Raw genomic sequence first — 19,990 nt, forward strand, 5'->3', positions numbered from 1 at the left:
AAACGCCTGTGCTCGTTTGTTTCCCTGTAGCTGCTTTTTAGGAAACGTTAAATATGGTGATTTCAGACGCAGCATATTTGTTTTGCTATATCTCAAAAAAAAAAAATGAAATACTAAAACACCGTTTGTAAAAGGTAAATATGAGGAGATTTGTGCATTTAATAAAACACCAACATGGATACAGACAGGTACATAGGACTGCAGGGACAGGATTAGATAAAGTTTATTGTCCTTTAGAGGAAATATTCCTTCACTTTCCGTAGGATTCAAAGTAACAAACAAAAAGATCTTGTGCACTGTCCTAAATAAACGTCTGTTTATTTGTCACTTTGAGAGCATTTTTAACCCACAGGTTCCTCAACAGTGACGTAGCATATAAGTAGCATATTGTTGGCGTCTTGATCAACAACTCCAAAATAACCTTTTAGCATCAAGTAATCTGAGAGACAGCTCGATATACAGTGTCGGAAAAAAAATACAATCACATGCTTCACAATGGTATAGGAGAGAACACTCCAAAAACAACTAATCCAAAAGAGTTGGACAATTAATACAACTAGTATGCATAGCAGCTGCAGGCACTAATAAACCTCAGGTCATCTGTTGCATATTAAACAAGTGAGTCTATTCTTGGTCTATGTATGGTGAGAGGAGCTCAGGACAGAGAGTAAGGTGTGGATTAAACTCAACATTTTTTCTCGTAATCCTGCCTGCTGCAGCTTTAAAGCCAGTTGATTTGTCAGTCAGTCAGTCATCATCTAACCGCTTTATCCTCCACCAGAGGGTCGCGGGGGGTGCTGTGCCAATCTCAGCTACATCGGGCGATAGGCGGGGTACACCCTGGACAGTTCGCCAGTCCATCGCAGGGCCACACACAACTAGAGACAAACAACCATTCACTCTTACACTCACTCCTACGGTCAATTTAGAGTGTTCAATTTACCTAATCCCCACATTGCATGTTTTTGGACTGTGGGAGGAAGCCGGAGAACCCAGAGAGAACCCACGCACACACGGGGAGAACATGCAAACTCCATGCAGAAAGGCCCTTGTTCCAACCGGGGCTCGAACCCGGGTCTTCTCGCTGCAAGGCGAGAGTGCTAACCACTACACCACCGTGTGGCCCCAGTTGATTTGTTTTGTTGAAAAAAGATTTAAACGCAAAGTGCTTAGATTGTAGACTCCTACTGTATAGAGCTTTATACTGCATGTTAAAGTCCCCACATCTCATATTATACAAAAAATAAAGTGTACAATAATTAGACCAATAAAATATACGGCAATGGTTTATTGTTCCATAAAAAAAAAAAAAAAAAGGAAAGCTTTCCAAAATGAAAGCCGAATACCAGTGCTCAGGTAATGTACCCTGAGTTATGGTCTAGTACTGTGGGGTTTCTGCGTAAAGCTGGAAATTAAATTGGCCCTTCTACGCCGCATGGCTTGAAATTCCGAAGCAAAAATCCCAAGATGTTCAAAATGATGAATTCTATCAGTCACTAAGACCTGCCATGGCGTAAGAGACAATTTTCCATTACTGAGGTGGCAACAGATTTCAGCTTTGAAGACAGGGGGGAAAAAAAAAAATCTTGTTCATGTAGTGCTATGTAAGGGCTTATCTGAGTGACAGGTGAGTGTGTCAGGACTTAAGGCTATAGATGGGGAAATATGCTATGGGCCACAGCCTGAATGCACTGGGGAAGGGAAACAAAAAAAAAACACATTCAGTGGTTGTTTAAGTAATAAAACAAGGTAAGAACAATGCTGTGCTGTATCATCACAACCTTTCTACAGCTATAATAATGTTCGACAAACAGTCCACAATGTCTTTTTCAAAGTGTATATTTCCTGTCAGGAAACATTACAGATAATCATTTGCATGAAACAAAATTGGTGTAATATTGTCAAGAGATGTCAAGGAAAAAAATAAAAATCCTCCGTTTTTCCTATTTCTAATTAACATCTGCGACGAGCACTGCTCCAGACATGTTTTTTTTATTATGCAGTGAAATAAAATAGCTGTCCTAAAATTGCATTACATAAAAAGGATGAACCTGTCATCACCATATGTTTTCTGTCGTCTTTTCTGCACCCCGGGTCTTGTGACACGCGTGTGAAATTCCCAGCAGAATTTGTTCAGTCTTATTAAAGCATGGTTAACACAAATTTGGCTTTTCATTTATGAAAGGGTCTTTTTTTTTTTGAGATCTAATGTTCACTTCGTCTTGTTTTTTTTTTTTTTTTTTTTTTTGTTTTATTTGGGAACAGTTGTCACTGATAGCTTAACAAATTTCAAGCATGTTGTGAGCTGGCAGCTAATTAGGAAGCAGTTTGCCTGAGTACTTGGATTAAATGCAATCAGCAGCAAGCCCTAGACGTGTCAAGTACTGGTAAATAAATTTTAAGGTTGAAAAAAAAAAAAGCTTAATCAAGAAACGTCAAGTAAAATTACGGCTGGCGATTTACTCAAACTACAAAAACTATTTCATACAAATATAAGATACTTTATTGATCACAATAGGGACACTGGGGTGGTCAGGGGTCAGTTATGGAATAGAAGCATTGGAGCTGACTGTGAGTCCAGTCTTTGAAAACATTCATCAAAGCCGATGTTTGCAGACATTGCAGTTTGAGGTAAACCTAATGATTCAAATGCTGGTCTGCTGACCCTTACACAATCAAGGTACAGCACGGGAGCTCACTGAAGGAACCCTCATTTGATACCTCTCTCTCTTACCTCTCTTTAAGAAATACTTCACAGAACTTAGGGGGTCAATAAATATGGCATGTTCTAAAATGTATGTGGATATTTTGTTAAAACGTATGTCTTGCCACACGTCTCATTATCTTCATTAGATTGTCTAATTTGTCAATTTGGCAAGGAACGGCAGAGAACAGAGTTATCATGTGAAACACATATACCAGTCATTTACAAATAAAACACAATTGCATTACAAATAAAACACATTGGGCTCACGATAATCCATTTCTAATATCCATTTGGCCTCAAAATAAACATAACAGCAGGAGTATTACCTGTGAATGATCTCAAAACTCAAATGACAGCAGGTTATCACAACACATCAGCTCAAAGTCAGTCAAAGATTCTGCATGTTGAGAGATTTTCACATGATAAGCGTTCAGGTTTCCATTTCTAGTTTTGACCAATCCTGTTTAAGCAGGCTTTGCTATCCCGCAGGTAAATGGTCCGTATGATAAAACAAGATGACCCAAAATACATAAGCTACGATCTGTTTTAATTGACCTACATCCATATAAAGAAAGCTGGTGATTGAGATGAGACAAAAACTGCTTGTATAAAAAATATCCAGTCTTACACATCTGTCTCTCAACTGCCGCTCCAGGGTTGCTGGTCTTGCCCCCAGAGCTTAATTCATCATCAGATGATATAGCTCTTAAATGAACAAAGCAAAGAAAGCATCCCAACATGGTATAAACCCCAGCTAATTATAACTAACAAATCCTGCCAACAAGCAAAGAGAATAAATCAAAGTCAATCATAATGATAATCAAACATTTAAAAGAGAAAGTTTTTCTAACAACTGAAGCTCAACGGTAAATACATTAACTGATGTTTCTGTATTAGATAAAGGTTTTTTTGCCCCTACATGTACATTTTAAATTGGTTAATCAGGAATTAAACTAACAACAAACCACTGGAATAATATGTCAGATTATACGGTTGCATTAATGTAAGCCATGGTCTGTAAGGTTTCTGTACGTCATTGCACCAATGCTGCAAAGAAAGCATTTCTCTTTCTGTGTTTTTTCTTTTTTTTTTATGACATACATATTTCATGGGCAAATACGAGCCAATCGGGAACCAGCATTTTTTTTGTGTGTGACAAAGGAATATGTGTGTTTATTCTAGCGTAGTACACATTATGCACTTTTGATGGAATACATGGGTTTCACAAGACTGTCCTCTAGTTTTTAAGCAATATTTTATGCCATCTGCCTTAACACACTGACAAAAGGCAAAATAGAAACATTTATAATTCATGGACACCTCTCTGCATGAGAGCTCTCTCTGTGTCAAACGTCCTGTATGTGAAGCGCACTCTCCACATCCTGATGGTGTCAGAAAATCACTGCTTTCACTCCCTGCGTTGCATATGTGCGTCCCATCTTTGCATGACAATGCGCACATGTAATGCACTTGCAGTGTTTACATGAAAACAAAGTCTGCACATGTCAAAACAGAAACGCTCTGTGTGTTTCCCAGTCAAGCCACAGTGGGTCAATCCATTATGAAGACAGATGACACTGAAGCAGAGTTATCTTACCTGTGAAGCCAAGGGGGCATTTGCAGGTGTACTGTGGGGGAGATGATGGCTGACTTGTTGTGATGCATGTGGCTCCATTCAAACAGCTGTTGGGTTTCATCAGACAGGCATTGCCTACATACTGACAAAACTCCCCAATCCATCCGAGGGCACAAACACACTGCGGCAAAAGAGAACAGTCAACTCAAGGGTGGTAACATGAATCCAGATCTATTTGGATAGCTAGATACTGTAGCATTATTATAAGTGTTTTTTTTTTCTTTCTGTTCAAATGAGGTGAATTAACCCTTTTAAGGTAAAACATAAACAAAACATAATTAAAATGAATTTAAATTTTAAATCCAGTGTTCTGGACTGCATTGTAAATCTACCAATCAAATCATCTTAACCCTTAACCAAGCTTAAACTGAGCGCATCACTGACGACACGTTTGCACAAGCATACTTTGCATTACTGTAGTTACGCGACGTTTTGTGCCATTGGAAAAATTCCAACGGTTTTTGAAAGCTGAGGAGTTGCAAGGTGTGGTTATCACGGCAATGTCCCTCGCGCTGTTTCAGGAAGCCGGAGAATCAGTGTCTTGGTCGCCAGAGAGAAAATAGTAGAAAGTACACTTGTATAAAGAGACAGAAACACTGAGAAACTCAAAAAAGTTTATTGTAAATATGTTTTATGCAAATTAAATAAACCTTTTATTAAATACACCTTTTTGTTTTTTTCCTTATTTTATCATGTAGTAAATTGTGAATAACTGCCAGATGTTGTAAGTTATTCTATTCTATTCTAACAAAAGCATTTGTTACAGGACATTCTCCTGTCCATTTATGGTTAAAATAAACAAAAAAAATAAAATAAAATAGTCCAGGTGAACATTTTGAGGCTTAGGTGTTAAAGGATTAACATGAATTGTGTTTGTCTATGAAAAGCATCTTCATGACTGGGGGAATTAAATGAGCATTCGGCCCTTAATGAACTAGCCAGTGGTTGTCAAGCTCAAGGGAAAGTCAAATCAAACGAGTAATAAAATTAAAATTGTTCATATCAACATGAAGCATCTAAAAGTAGATTTTGGATTAACAGCCTCAGTGGTCTAATGGAACAAGATTGATGAAGAAAAATTTGGAGCAAATTAGACCAGAACTGGTATGTCCAAGCAAAGCATCCACCTACAACGAGTACTGCTTTAGAATTTAGAATCTGTAGCAATCCTATTTTCTTATTTTATATATGTTTATGTATATATATATATATATATATAATATGTCATATTGTCGTACATTTTTATGTGAGTTTACAGTGTCATTGAAAAACATATACATCCCTCACACAAGAGGCTTTTCTACTGAGACAAAAGACGTATTGCAAGTGCTGTGTGAATCATGGATCTGCTTATGAATGTGCTCACCTCCTGTTCATTCTGTGACCCCATTAAGGTGCAGTGTGAGTCATATTTTGTGGGCTTTAGAGTATTTCATTAAGACCGAACCATCGAATTACTTACTTGATATCCGCCAATTACACTCAAACACAATCCCTCATTCAGGCAGTTGATATTGAGCAGCCCGCAGTAGTCAATTATTTCTTCACAATTCTTCCCAGAAAACCCTCTCAGGCATCTGTTGGGAAGAGGTCGGTGTCATCAAAATCAATTCCCCCTGAGCTCTGAGCACTAACAAGCCATACTTTGTTCTATTTACAGGATACACGCGGTTATATTTTCGTTTTTCTACATGAGCCGTTTGTGATATGAACCTGGGTAGAGAACGGGTGTACAAATTATACCCCCAGTCTTTGTGACATGGATTATTAAATGGGTGGCATTGGATTATCAAGACAAATTAAACATTTTTACTTAATTATTTTCCATACCAATTTTCCTTGAATGTATCTTTGATTTTCAAAGTAACCTTTAGTAATATATTCATTTGTTTTTTATTTATTGATGTCTAAAGGAGGTACAGATGATGAAGCTTAAGATACACAGATAATACTGTGGTGATTTTGCTTATATAAAATATGTATAGAGCAGTCAGCCAACACTGCATTTCGAAGTCTGCTCGACAGATGCCCATTAGGGCTTTTGAGTAAACTGTAAATCCTAATCACATTCAGAAATAAAAAAAAAAAAAAAACAATAAAAGATCAATTTTTATCTACTCACAGCGGGACACACATTTACAAGATCACTCGATCATCCAGAAATGGAACTAAGAGAGTGGCCTGTGTGTGTATATCACCTGCAGAAATAGTCATTTCCCCTGGATACGCAGGTGGCATTGTTGAGACACGGCGATGGGCTGCACAGGTTCTGCTGCTGCCTCTTGCATGCTGGGACCACATTACCATCTGCACAGACACATTCAGAGTCCTGCATGCAGAGGCAAACCAAATAAGGTCAACTGTCAGCTTGGGGAAAAACAGGGTCAGGTTACACCAAAAGCCGCATCACTCACGTCACGTAACGCAGAAATGAAGGCGGAATTTACTGCGAGTGCTTTGATTGAAACACATTATTTGTAACTGATAGATATAAATCTAAATGGGCAAGTAAATAATATGACTTTTATGGGCTACAGGTATTTTAAGACACTAATAAACGCATGGTAATGTTCAACTCTGAAGGATTTGAATTTCAAACGACGCTTGCGGGAAAGACATTTATGACAAGCAGCCGCATTATGAGGCATTATTTTTGATAAATGTCCCTTTAAGACTACATTCATAGGCAGTTTGTGAAAACATGGCAAATTGTAAGGAACAAAACAAAGGGCAGAGGAAGACAATTAGGCTATTACTGCGTTTTCTCGAGTGTGTCCTCTTAAACATCAGAAACATGACTCTGCCTCTGTAAAATATATGACCACAATAACATTTTCAGGGGAAGGTGAAAATTACAGCAGGCACCCAATTACAAATGCTTTGATGAGAGCCTTTTCAAACTGACACTTAAATATGCAGTGGGACATTCAATCAAAACACTAGAGGTGGCACACACTCTTTCCCTGAGCTCATCTCGAGGAGGAAATATTAATTGCTATTGCCGCCTTCAGAATGAAGCAATTTGATCGTCTTTTAAGGAACTGTATTTATTTCCATGTGCCATTTCTGGTTCACGTCCCACTGAGATCCAAACCAATAAGGGAAATGAAGTTCTCACGCGCTCCGCAGCAGTGCAGCGTCGGTCCTCCCGACACGCATACGACATGCAATCGAAGTCGACTCTGGAATCGCAGTCGAGGCCCCCGAAGCTTTCAGGACAATGACAAACAAATCCTTCAGGACCGTCCTCACACAGGCCACCGTTTCTGCAGGGGTCCGGGTGACAGGTGGCTTTCTTCTTCTCACAGGGTGGCCCTGAGAGAAGACAGACAATACCACATTGCTGCACTTTCATCAGACTTCCGTACTTTGCAAGAGCTATTACACAATAACTGCTTAACTCTGTGATCCACAAAGCGGCTGAAAAAGAAAGGGAAAATGAACATGTATGAAATTGCTTTGAGGAACTTAACCAAGTTTGTCCCTGAAAAACACTTATAATCCATGTAGGAAAAGGGCGAGTCACACAGGGCACATACTGTATGCTTACAGTTTAACTAAAGGCAAGTGCTCATTGTACCAATGCCATCAAAATTCATCTGTGTACGACTGCTAGCACATCAGCAACTGGCCTAACTTCTCAGAAGTTAACAATGCTTCAATTATTCAACCACAGTCACAGCTTTTAAGATAATTGCCCTCTCATTTTGATTGTTCCCTCTTCTATACGCCAATTACGTTGGATGCAATTCATGTCTTTAAGTCATTTTCCTCGCATCAGAGAACATAACAGTCAATATTTTGATGGTATCTCATGTGGCGCCAACAACCCATCACATTTTTTAATCTATTACACAGTGAATATTGAACCGAGGCTTGAGCGTCGTTCGGCTCTTCCAAGGACACATTGGTCACTCTGGCTTAGAACCAAGAAAACTCCCGTCTGTGTTTGATTTCCTCAAGACACGAGGCTTCAAAAATGAAGCCAAACAATGAAATTGTAAGGGATACATTTTTGATCAGCTTTTTTTTCTATGGTTTTCTCTGAAAGCTGAAAACAGGGAGATTAGTATGTTCCCTCTTTACATTTATTCCTGCTTGCTCCCTCAGATGGAGAATCGCCTCCACCCCAAGATGTAGAGTAAGAGACTTAATGCGATGTGTGCCATTCTCGTCCGTCTTAAAAGACGAGCGTTTTGTAAAGCTTTCAGTGGCTTTTCTTCCTCAAGGTTTCCAGCGCGTTAGAACGGATAGAGACATGTTCCTTTAATTGAAGAGGTCAAACAAGTGATCACAGTAAGTTTTGATCTGTGAATACTGAATTGCGTAATGACAAAACATGCATAACTGTGTACATATGCATGTATCCATGTACTGTTTGCTGTGTATAGCAAACCCCAGTACAATTTGAAATATAAAATAAATAATAAATGATTTTAATGCAGATTTTGACTAAACTATGTCAGTCAGTGCTGTTGCCCAATAGGGCTAAACAATATAAAGATTTCTTTGTCTTGAGAGGAGCGAAAGGAAGGAGAGAGAGTGAGTTAATGGCCTAAATCCTGCTCCAAACTAGTGGTCAGAAACCTAAATACATATTTAAATCTATAATATCTATAACCTAAAAAAAATTGAGTATCAACCAATAAAATATTGATGTATTTTTGTTTCTATATTTTCTCACATTTTAAAATACAACAACAACGTAACTCATTCATTTAATTGAATCATTATTTAATTCATTCATCAACATATTTTCACAATGAGCATCTAAATCAGAGACGGGGTAATGCCACAGTGACAGTGTATGCAAAGGATAAAATTAGACAGTATTCACTGCAGGTTCAAGGTGAAAAAAAAAAAAAAAATCATGTTCCCTGGAGAGGGTTTTCATTTTTGTGTTCTTCACAAGGTGCCAACACATTTATCTTTCCGGCGACTCTTTCTTTGCATATTTTCCTTAATCCCCATGCTGATACAAGTGCTCATGTCCCAGAGGCCCCTCGTAGCCTCCTCTGTGGGCATCAATCTTACTGTGTACAACTTCAGGGCTTGCATTTGCCTCAACTCATTTTCTACCAGAAATTGACTTTTCAAAACTGGTTCAGTAAAAGTTACATCAGTACAAACTAATATATATGTTTAAAGAGGGGAATAAGGGAAAGAAAAAAAAACTCTACCTGCTATGTATATTTATGGTGCAGATAATGACTGTAGCACTCGAGAGAGAATTCCCTAGCATGTAATCAATCTGGTTTAGATCATAATGCACATCTTTTTACTTTTATGATCATCTCTATTTGTGCTGGCATTCACCTCTCTCCTAGATCTCCATCTCCAACCCCACTATTATTACAGCCAGTGTAATCTGCAGTAACCGCACACACATAAAGAAACAATTCATTTGTTTTCAAGGGTAACAACTGCATATGTATGCTGTATTATGTAGTTGAAATTAACCTTACAAAATTGATAATGCTGTCAGAAACATTTCAAAAACAATTAACACCTAATACCAAGTGGAAATGGCCCCATAAAGATGGGAATACTTGGCAACAAATGCCCTGGAGGTGCAGCAGAGGCGAGTCAAATCAAAAGAAAATCTCATTTGAAACGTCCCATGAGTTTGGCTCATTATTCTGTGCGCATAGACTTTGGCCTGTGAGGGCAGCCAGCTCTGGAGCAGCCACTAACTTCCAGTTGATTAATGAGGCGACTGCAGCAGGGAGGTGGCGGAAGCACAAGCTCCACAGAACTCCCAAGAAGCTGATGGGACAGGAGGACCCCATGACTACGTGAAAGCACCCAGTGGAGTCTGCTTACTTGAGAGAGCGGCAACAAAACCATGGTAAATTAGATGAAGGCTGCAAAGGCAGCAGATGTAATTCACAAATGTGTTTTTGATAGGAATTACATGAATTATACTTCTTGTTGTTACAATGTGTACCGTTTTATTTGGTTACAGTGGTCCAGCAACTTATTGGGCATTCAGTTCCTTTTTATGTTGTGGTTTTTTTTTCCAGCAGGGAATTCATTGCATTTTTTTTTTAACACAGCAAAGTGTAGGCTTTTTTCAATGCAAATCAACTCATATAAGCTTTGTTGACTGTAGTATGTGTCCTTAATCCTGATTTATTCAATTCAGCATGCATTTGAAACATGGGCTGTGAAGCAAAAAGCAAAGCAATATTGCCATTTTAGACACTCTTGTCTCTTTAGCTCAAAAGGTAAATAAGATATCTGAAATGTATTGTACCTCCGTTAGCCCACTATAATAAACAAATGCTAGGGTATTCTGAATGGCCTTAATCTGCTCTTGTAAAAATGGATGCCAGACAGCACTGGAAGTAACCTTGAAACCACATCTCCAAAATAATAAGCTTGAGAGCATGGGCTGGACTTGAAAAGGCAAAGCTATGACACTTCTAGTATGCTGCCAGGACAAACTGTTCTCTAAACAAAAAAATGAATCAGTGCAAGGAGCCACCTGGAGTTTTATGCTCCAAGAGTTCATTGCAGGCTTGTTTTTTTTTTGTTTTTTTTACAGCAGACAGTCATATCCGGGGCAGCCTGAGGATTATCCAGGTCTTGTAACCCATTTGTATGTAAAAAAATCATTAACCTAAATCTATGTTACTGGGACTTATTACCCCCTGTAAATATTGGGCGAAGCCATAATGTCTCCATTATAATTTACCAGATCAGAAATAAAGAAGAAGAATATGCAGCGTGTGATAAAGAGCAAAGTCCAGTTGCTACTCACTCGAGGTCCTCGTTTTGGGCAACGATGACCTGGATGAAAGAGAGTCGACACAGACACAGAGCAAAGAATGTGGCTGTTGGAAAAAGCAGAAATGCCGTAGAAAAGAGGAAAATGCAACTCCAAAATGTGGCACAGGAGACTTGAGGTGGTGTCTAAGCTTTCACACAGGACCTATGATGTTACAGCTGAACCTGTTTGGAATAACAGTTAAAGCTGTAGTGTCCGTCCATCCGTCCGTCCGTCCATCCATCGTCTACATGCTTTATCCTCCACAGGAGAGTCGCCGCCGTGCGGCCCAAGCTGTAGTGTGTAACCTCATAAAAGGATTTGTGTTACAATAAGCCCACCAGCTCCATGACTCTCATTATAGCCGTGTTTTGCTTACATGTTGCCCACTAACATCACCACGCTGCACGCAGGGTGATAGGATTTACGTCACGACTGAAGCAAAGTAAAATGAAACCGGAAGACGGCAGCGACTGGTTGGATGGGTATGAACCTTGACCTTTCAGAAACCTTGGGGGAAGTGGGGAACGTCTGATGTCACTACCCACCTCGTTGGCAGAAAACACAGAGAACCACCCACAGAAAGTTTCCTCCTAATCCTCAGAGTCCTGACTCGAGCAAACCCACTGTGTACAGTATGTATGTGTATGTATGCTGCAGCAGGTGAAGGTGAGTGTGCGAAAGCTCCGATCATGTCTGCTTTTACATCCAGCGGCTTGTTTCTGAGCTTTGGACCGTAACCGTGACGCGAGCAGTGTTTTTGGATGACAGAAAGTACATAGTGGAGCTTTAAGGGGGAACGCCACAAAATGATCCCTGCTTAAATGTCCCGTCCCGTCCCAAAAAATATATAAAATAAATCCTACCTTGTAAAATCATGGAAGGAGTAGATGGGATAAAATCTACTAAACAAAGGATTTTAACAATTTTATAGAATTAGTTTGTGAATACTGTAAAATCACAGTGATAATGAATAAGTGTATTTTGTTGTTGTTGACTTATATCCTTCTACAAGAACATTTTCATTTACTTTCAAAACAAGAACACAAAAGAAAATACATGTATGCATACATAAAAAAATAGATCTATTGTTCAACACAATCAAGATTTATAGTTGTAATGTATTTATAACTATTCGTAGGTTTGGCTGTACCTTTTCTCCCCACAGGCTTACAAAGGTTGGCCACTATCAAACTCCTAAATTTTTTATAGGCCCCAGAGAAACAATAAACAATAAATTATAGTTTAAGTGATTGCTGTAAACCTCTGTTTTATCAACTGTGACATGCTCAGTTAGCCACCAGCTCAGCCCAGGCTTTTTACTGCCACTGCTTGTAACATGTGGTATTTGATTTGAAGTGGCTGCTTCAAACTTCATAACGACAATATTAACATTGAGTGGGATCACGTTTAATAAACCTATAAGGAAATGCTTATCTTTTCATGATATATGGCTTTCGTAGCCTTTATCTTTGACCTTTCTAAAGATAGTTGCCCCTTTGAGGCTCATGACACAATTCTACATTTGGAGGTGAGATGCAGTAAATTCCTTCTCCCTGCCTTTAGTGTTGAGCATAAGGGGACTCAAAACAGCCTGATTTTGGCTATCAAAGCCTTTTAATGATGATTAAGAGCTACTTACCAGAGACTCCTGTGTCACAGACGCATTTGAAGGATGCAGACGACTCTCGAACGCATGTCCCATTTTCACAGATTCTGTCACAGTTGTCTTTCCCAACAATTTCTGAGCAGTTCACCCCTGAAAGAAATTCAAAGTCAATTGTCTATTGACACGTAGATACAAAGCGAATAAAAGAAAGAAATACTTGAAATGACATGAGAGTGCCTGCACCGCTCTATTTATGTGCTATTTATTTCAATTTCTAATGAAGGAATGAAGATTAAATGATAATTATAATTCTGCAGCAGGATCACGAAAGAACTCATTTGGAAAACAAGTCGTTTCAATATTAATTGTGTTTGCATTACGTGTGAGTGTAAGGGAGTCTCGCAGATGAACATTTACTTGATGTGTCCGTTAAATGTTTAATTAAGAAGGCCGCTTCATTCAGTTTTAAAAGGGTAACAGACAACTTTTCAATTTGCGCCACCCCAGTAAATCTGCGAAAAGCATCAATCAGAATAAAGTAAATATACAAACATGGTTTCTCAGGGGAGAATAAATTGCAAACATAGCTTGGTATATCGAATATAAAGTCATTCAAAAGTAACTTTACAACAAAGGTCAAAATATATAAAGTGATTAGGTTCCAAGTGGAATAAGTCACAGGAGCTACAAATGGGATCAGGGGTTTTGTCCTTACCTGTAAAATGTGGAGGACAGAGGCATTTATATGTCCTCTGGTTTGGTTCTGTGGATCCGTTGCTCAAACAGACTCCTTTGTTTTTACAGGGCTTGTCCAAGCAAGCATCAAACTTTTCACAAAACCTCCCGGAGTAGTGGCGGTGGCATTGACAGTAATACGCACCTTCCCAGAGGTGTGTTTGACAAATACCGTTCCCCGAACAAAGTCGAAGCAGAGGAGAATCCTGACAAAGCTGCATTTTCACAGATACATTGAGCCTCAAGCCAAACTTGCACAGCTGCGTATCTCCCTCATGCAGAGCGATGAAGTAATGATGACCGGGGACAAGCCACTTCGACTCAACTTGCACATTTTCATTTCCATTGTGGTGGAAAAGGGACTGATCTGTCATCGGTCCATCTGTGGAGCAGCTTTCAAAATCGCGTTTTGACACATTGAGGAGTCTGATGCCGTATGACTTCAGTGATTCATCAGCAGACATCAGCAGGTCGTCTCCATGTTGCAGCTGAAGTGGACATATCTGTGGAAAGCCGAGGAGCTCACCGCTCAATCCGTCTCTACCCGGAGACCCCCAACACTCAGACCCGTCTCTACAGACGTGTCCTTTGAGAGTCCAGTTCACCTGGACCGTGCGTTGCGTGAGGTGCCATTGAAGTGAAGCGTGTGTGTTGCAAACTGTTTGGCAGTGAATCATGTGGACAGCCACAAGGACGGCAATCAGGTGAGACAATGATGTCACCATGTTTCTTCTCTCTTAGAGTCTTTAGGCAAAAACAATCTGCTATTTTAGGACCCAACTCGAGTCATCTGGTACCTGGAGGAGGGACACTGTCGTAGTTCATGAGATGCTGTTTCACTTTGTCCACATGAGCAAAACCTGGAGAAAACAAGTGGTGATTAATGATATACAAAAGGAAGCTGATTGCAACAAGAATAATACCGTCCCATTTTATCAACAAGAACAAGGTTATAATAGTTTTGGATTTTTCATTTTTCATTCATAACAGTTTGAATTCGTTTTTAGAGCAGGTTTACTAGTTGTTTTTTTTAATTAATTTTAGTGATAGTTTTTTTGTAATATTTAGTAGTTTTGGCATGTGCAAGATTGAAAAAAAGTCTTAAGTATTGTGTGTCATAAAAACCCAGCAAAATATGACATTTTTTAAAATGTAGGATGAACAACCATCCCTGCATTAAATATAACATTCTACAAGTAGACTGGAGTGCAAAATGTGAACATAACAAATAATAAATAACGAATTATAATACTAATAATAACAACAACAACAACAATAAAACATTTAAAAACCCAATAAACCCCTCGACAAAAGGTTTGATTCACTTGAACCAACTCAACCCAATTAACTACATAATAATAATAATAATGTCCAACATTGTAAACAAAAACTAATTGAAAACATTTTATTATGAGTGAATGAAAAGGCCATCTGAAACACAAATACTTTCAAAATTGAAAAGAATAATTACACTTCATACATGAACCCAAAAGGATTATGTACGAAATGAAATCACAAATATGAAAAATATGCACATTTTCACCACAAATTGAGTTCATTTCTGTAAACACACAGTTGAGTTTCAGTTATCAGGTTTTTATTTTTATTTCAGTTAACAAAAGTTTTCTTATACTATAGTCACATAGTATACGACTATAATAATCTTGATATAGACCCCTGACTGCTACTATGGAGATTCTGCATCACTGTACTGTAACTCCCAGACTTGTAGTGCCAGCAACTTCAGCACAGCTATCACAGCCATGTGGAGTGCTGCTGACCCCCAACTTTGTCACAGCCGCCTCGGCCTCCCTGAGGTTTCTATAGAGAGTGACAATGTCAGATAAAATATTCTCTCTCCTGCCCGTGCCCGATTCCTCAGTGTCAGGCGGTGAGATGAGTTAAAGCAGACAGTGCTGTCTCTCTCCCTCAGGCCCTTTTCATACGTGTGCCCGAGATAAAACAACAAAGAAGAGAAGCCTCACTGCAAGTGAAAAACTCTGCCCCTTGATCAGCTCACAAGGGCTGATATGAATAACTGTGGGGTGATAAGTAATAAAATGCTGAATATGGAACACCAATAACAATAGAAGGGGGAGTGATAAAGTGAATGAGATTGCATCTATTGTCAACGGGGCTGTGCGGGCACCCAGAGGACCTCATTTACGTGCGACGAGGTTGACTATTGTGTTTCGCGGAACAAATCGGAAAGCTGTCACCTGATTTCTCAGGGAAGGAAAAAAAAAAATCTATTAAAATTCAAATAAAGAGCACTAAATGTTTGATTGGTTTGTATATTCATATTTTGACAGGGTATTTGTTATCTGCCGCAGTGCACGATTAAAGACATCTAATAACGTATCTATTTTTTTTCCATTTAAAAGCGGTTTTAATCGATGTTTTTATATTAGGAACGAGTCCACTGGCTGGGTCTCACATGGAATTAGCCTCTTGTTATGACAAACCTGCCAAGGAAATTATACCCTCAGCTCTGCATGGCATTTTGATGCGTCTTGTTGAAATAGCTACAACTTTGCTGATTTTGTTTGCTGACATGCATCCCTCTAATCAGCTTCATGTTCTGCAGGCAGCAGTTTTTTTGTTGGCGAAAAAGCTCAAATGTACGCTACCTGCTCTACGCCATAGAGAGAGTCTGCAAAGACCAACAAAGAAACACGGGGTCATGTTACTGATGAAGCGGAATCATCCAGTAGCCTTGCTCATTATGTTTACTTGTGCTGAGAGCATGCCGCAACTGCACATTAATAAATTGTAAAACTCAGAACATCTAATAGCAAAAAAACAACACTTGTTAATCAAGGTGGTGTTGAATCAACGTCACCTCTCCAGGTTTGCGATTCAAATGTAATTAAGTGAAAATGATGATTGTAAAAATAATTATAGTGTTCAATTAAAGGAAGAAAAAAACACCTCCAGTGAGAGATTCATAAGCACATTTGTACACATTTGCCATTTTAATGACATTTCCTGTCGACTACTCATACTCTGTCTTCCGGATGTGTCAGAAAACAATAATTCCTTATCAGATATAAACTTTAAGACTCAGTCAATGGTGTTGTCTTGATAGGCAGCAATAACAGTGAGTGACAGAATAACAACATAAAACTGAAACACAATTTAACAGATCAGGAATAACAACAATGCATCATCCATGGCCACTAAAATCTGACCTATAAGCAGTCCAAAACAATACACGTATAAATAAAACAGAAACAATAAATCAAAAAATTTAAGCAGGGAATCATGACTGATGTAGTTTACAGGAGCTGGCCACTGCATAATAGCATCACATTACTTCCTGTTTCAAAAAAGTTAGCTGTGATAAAAAAAAGACCATCTTGTATCACCATGCATGTGACAGAAACCTGGCGACGTCACTAAGTCGCATGAGTAGTAGCACGTCAATTTTACAGAGAAAACTGTGGCCAGGAAGAAGAAAAATAATAGTTTATCTTCCCCCAGATCTTCCACAGAAACTCGGCAACAACACAAACCCTTCACAGTCTGCTCAATCCAGTTAATACATGTGATCGTATAACAACGTTTTCTGTTTGGCTTCAATTTAAAAGCAAGATTTCCACATGCAGCAGTGTGAACCATGAATGCAACTTACACTCTAAATCATTTTTCTGAATTATGTAAAGGTTCCAATTCCTTAAATAAGAATACCATTAAATACATAACAAGCCAATAGTTTGTTCTGGGATATTAAGACAACCTAAAGATACCAATCATTCAGGATTGAACTGTGAGCCATACACAGCAGTGGTTCATGTAATAAGGGCCTTTGGGTCACAAGCCAGGTCATGTGTATGTGGGAGGTCAACGGCTGTCTCCCTCAGCCTCCCGCTTCATGCATATCGCGCAGGTGTGTGTGGAGGGTGTTAGATTGAGGGAGCTCTGCAAATCCTCAGTTGAGTGAAGATACAACACATGATTACATCAACGTATGAGCCCACGTCTCACTTGTCGTTTGTCTGACACTAAATAGACCATCAGTGGCTGACAGGTTTGAGTGATTGTTAAAAATTCTGATGAAAACAAAAATAAATAAATTCATTTTCGAAGCAATGAATCTTCTCGTCAAAGTCTGAAGTCTTCAGACCAATTTTCCAAACCTGTATCCAGTCAATTTAAGCTTTCACATCACCGGTGCTAGTCTGCTGAGCAATAGTGTAGCCTTTTTGTTTTCAGACCGAGGTCGATTTTTGCTTTAAGTTTGGAGTGCACATTACTGATGACATGACAATAGGATATATAAATATGCAAATGATCTATGCAATGTGTGACATTCTGCAGTACATACTAAATTGGTAAAATGGTGAAGTTTATGCTCCTGAACCAAGCAGAGTGTTGGCTGTGCCCAGGTATTCAGTAAAATGACGGAGGCTAAATGCTGATGCTGGTACTTTTATTATATATTATATATATTATGTATTAATCACATTGCAAAGTTGCACTAAATGTGAATCGTGCGTGGAAATTCTACTCCGAGTTATTCACAATTTCATAAATGCCATATTACGCCACATATTTTGCCATAATTCACTTTACATTTATTATAAATCACTCCACATTGGTCCTAAGCACTTCATATTTATTTGTATTTGTTTTATTGTTTTTTTACCATTCAAAATTGAATAACTCACATTTATTATAAGTCACTCCTACATTGGTCTTCAGCACTTTATATTGTTCTCATTTGTTTTTTACTTGAATGGGTGGGAGTGTGGGTGTGTGCGTGTGGGTTTGGGGAGGAAAGGTGAGCGTGTAATTTAGAGGAACAGAGTGTAATTCTGAAAAATTCAGAAAAATTCTGAAAAAAACAAACCAGGGTTTAAAATACAACTACTGTAATCACTTTCTAGCTTATAGAAAATTGATCGATACATTATGAATGTGATCAGCAGACAAATCAATACTTGAGGCACTTAAAAGAAAATAATTGGTTGCAAATTCTATTAACGTAAAAATATCCATTTCACATAACAGTGTGTGCCAAGTACAGTTTGAACATAAACTAGGCCACACTTGTCATCTAATCAGAGAAATCCAATGTTCTTTTTCTCCACACAAGTAGCAAAGTTTGGCTCATTAAAGCGCTCTTTGTGATGCACAGACAGTGATGAAGATGCTGGCGAGTGAGTGAGGTGCAATTGCTAGTTGCAGGATAATAGCACTTGTGCAGGCTGGAGAATGTACAGGTGTAATTTGGAGACAAACATGGCGGGGACAAATGGTGCACGCCTACTTGTGTATGGTAATTTCTCATTATGAGTCGATTCAGAACTTCTCAGACGCTGACAGCTGCAGTGACGGAATGCGGTTGGTGTTGCGTCGTACACTGTGCGGCTGTGCCGTGCTTTTGTTTGTGTGCTCAGCAGCAAAAAGAAAATCTCTCCACTGATAACTGCAGATGTGGTAAAAGCAGGGCTGCGACGGTTACGTTCAAAATGTATTCCAGTTGCTAATTACCTTCAAAAATGTAGTTAGTAACTTATCCAAGTACCACAACATTAAAGTAATGTAACCTACTTTCTTTCACCTTTGGTGAACACAAATGCATATAAAGACGATCAGTTTTACTTCAGTATTTACAATAAAACAATGTGACCTTAGAAAATGAAGGGAGAAACAAAAATGTGTATTTTAATTGTAATCCCACTAATAATCCCCATTATATTTACTTCCCTTTGTATCTTAACTATGTAACCCCCGTTCCATGTATTCCTATACTCCCCAGGCCTGAGTATAAGGTTGATGAATGCTTAGGCTCCAAGTTAACAAACCAACGTGCACAGAGCAAGTGGATCAAGGGTTTGTCTGGATCCACTGTTGCTAGTTTAGCAGTAGAAAAGAAACTGCAGTTAAAAGCACATAGATCAAAAGTGTTCTGTATTTTGTGTCCCAAGTAATCGTGGACGTGATTGATTATGCAATGAACCAATCAGAGTGATGTCTCCCAATGTAAGAAAGAAAGAAAGAAAGAAAGAAAATACTTTGTACTTGTACTTTGTATGCAATCAGTTCATCTGTGTCACAGAGTGTATACTTGCTGTGCACACGTGTATGTGGAGGTACTTTAAAGTGTGCCCTTGAAATAACAGTGAGAAACTGCATGTGATCCCAGACCAGATTTTCGTTGGTCAAAGGCACAATTGCTTTTTATTGCCTGGCCACTTGTCATTTTAAGACCAACACACCCATGAGCACTCAGATTGGCCCAACAGGGGTGATGGACAGGAAAATAGTTTTTAAAGACCAGTCCACAGAGAGGAAGGACTCACAACATTCTGTGAAGTTATTTCACCTAAAAAAAGCCTCAGTGCGAAACAAAACACAGGAACAATAAATCAACTGACAAGAAGCACATTTTTCTGTCCAGTCACCCTTACATGGTCTGATTTGGTTTCAAAGTGAGTTAGAACAGATAGAAGTAAAATTAATTTATCATTAATTAAGAGAACCGACATGTTAACTGATGATTTACAGCAAAAAAAGAAATGAAATAGA

At 38.7% G+C, this 19,990-nt stretch overlaps 1 protein-coding gene across 1 annotated transcript in view; it reads right to left on the reverse strand.

Annotated features, from left to right (window-relative positions):
• The window catches only part of eys (eyes shut homolog), a 146,590-nt gene that overhangs the window by 122,830 nt on the left and 3,770 nt on the right, over window positions 1-19,990 (reverse strand). The window contains exons 2-7 of the mRNA XM_044045628.1: window positions 13,437-14,316; window positions 12,755-12,871; window positions 7,462-7,658; window positions 6,542-6,672; window positions 5,806-5,920; window positions 4,305-4,464 (exon numbers count right to left, since the gene is read on the reverse strand). Of these exons, the coding sequence (XP_043901563.1) occupies window positions 4,305-4,464; window positions 5,806-5,920; window positions 6,542-6,672; window positions 7,462-7,658; window positions 12,755-12,871; window positions 13,437-14,181 (1,465 nt within the window). The 5' untranslated portion in view covers window positions 14,182-14,316. The remainder of the gene's footprint in view (window positions 1-4,304; window positions 4,465-5,805; window positions 5,921-6,541; window positions 6,673-7,461; window positions 7,659-12,754; window positions 12,872-13,436; window positions 14,317-19,990) is intronic.

The sequence above is a fragment of the Solea senegalensis genome, linkage group LG15 (genome assembly GCF_019176455.1).
Source record: "Solea senegalensis isolate Sse05_10M linkage group LG15, IFAPA_SoseM_1, whole genome shotgun sequence".
Lineage (NCBI taxonomy): Eukaryota > Metazoa > Chordata > Actinopteri > Pleuronectiformes > Soleidae > Solea > Solea senegalensis.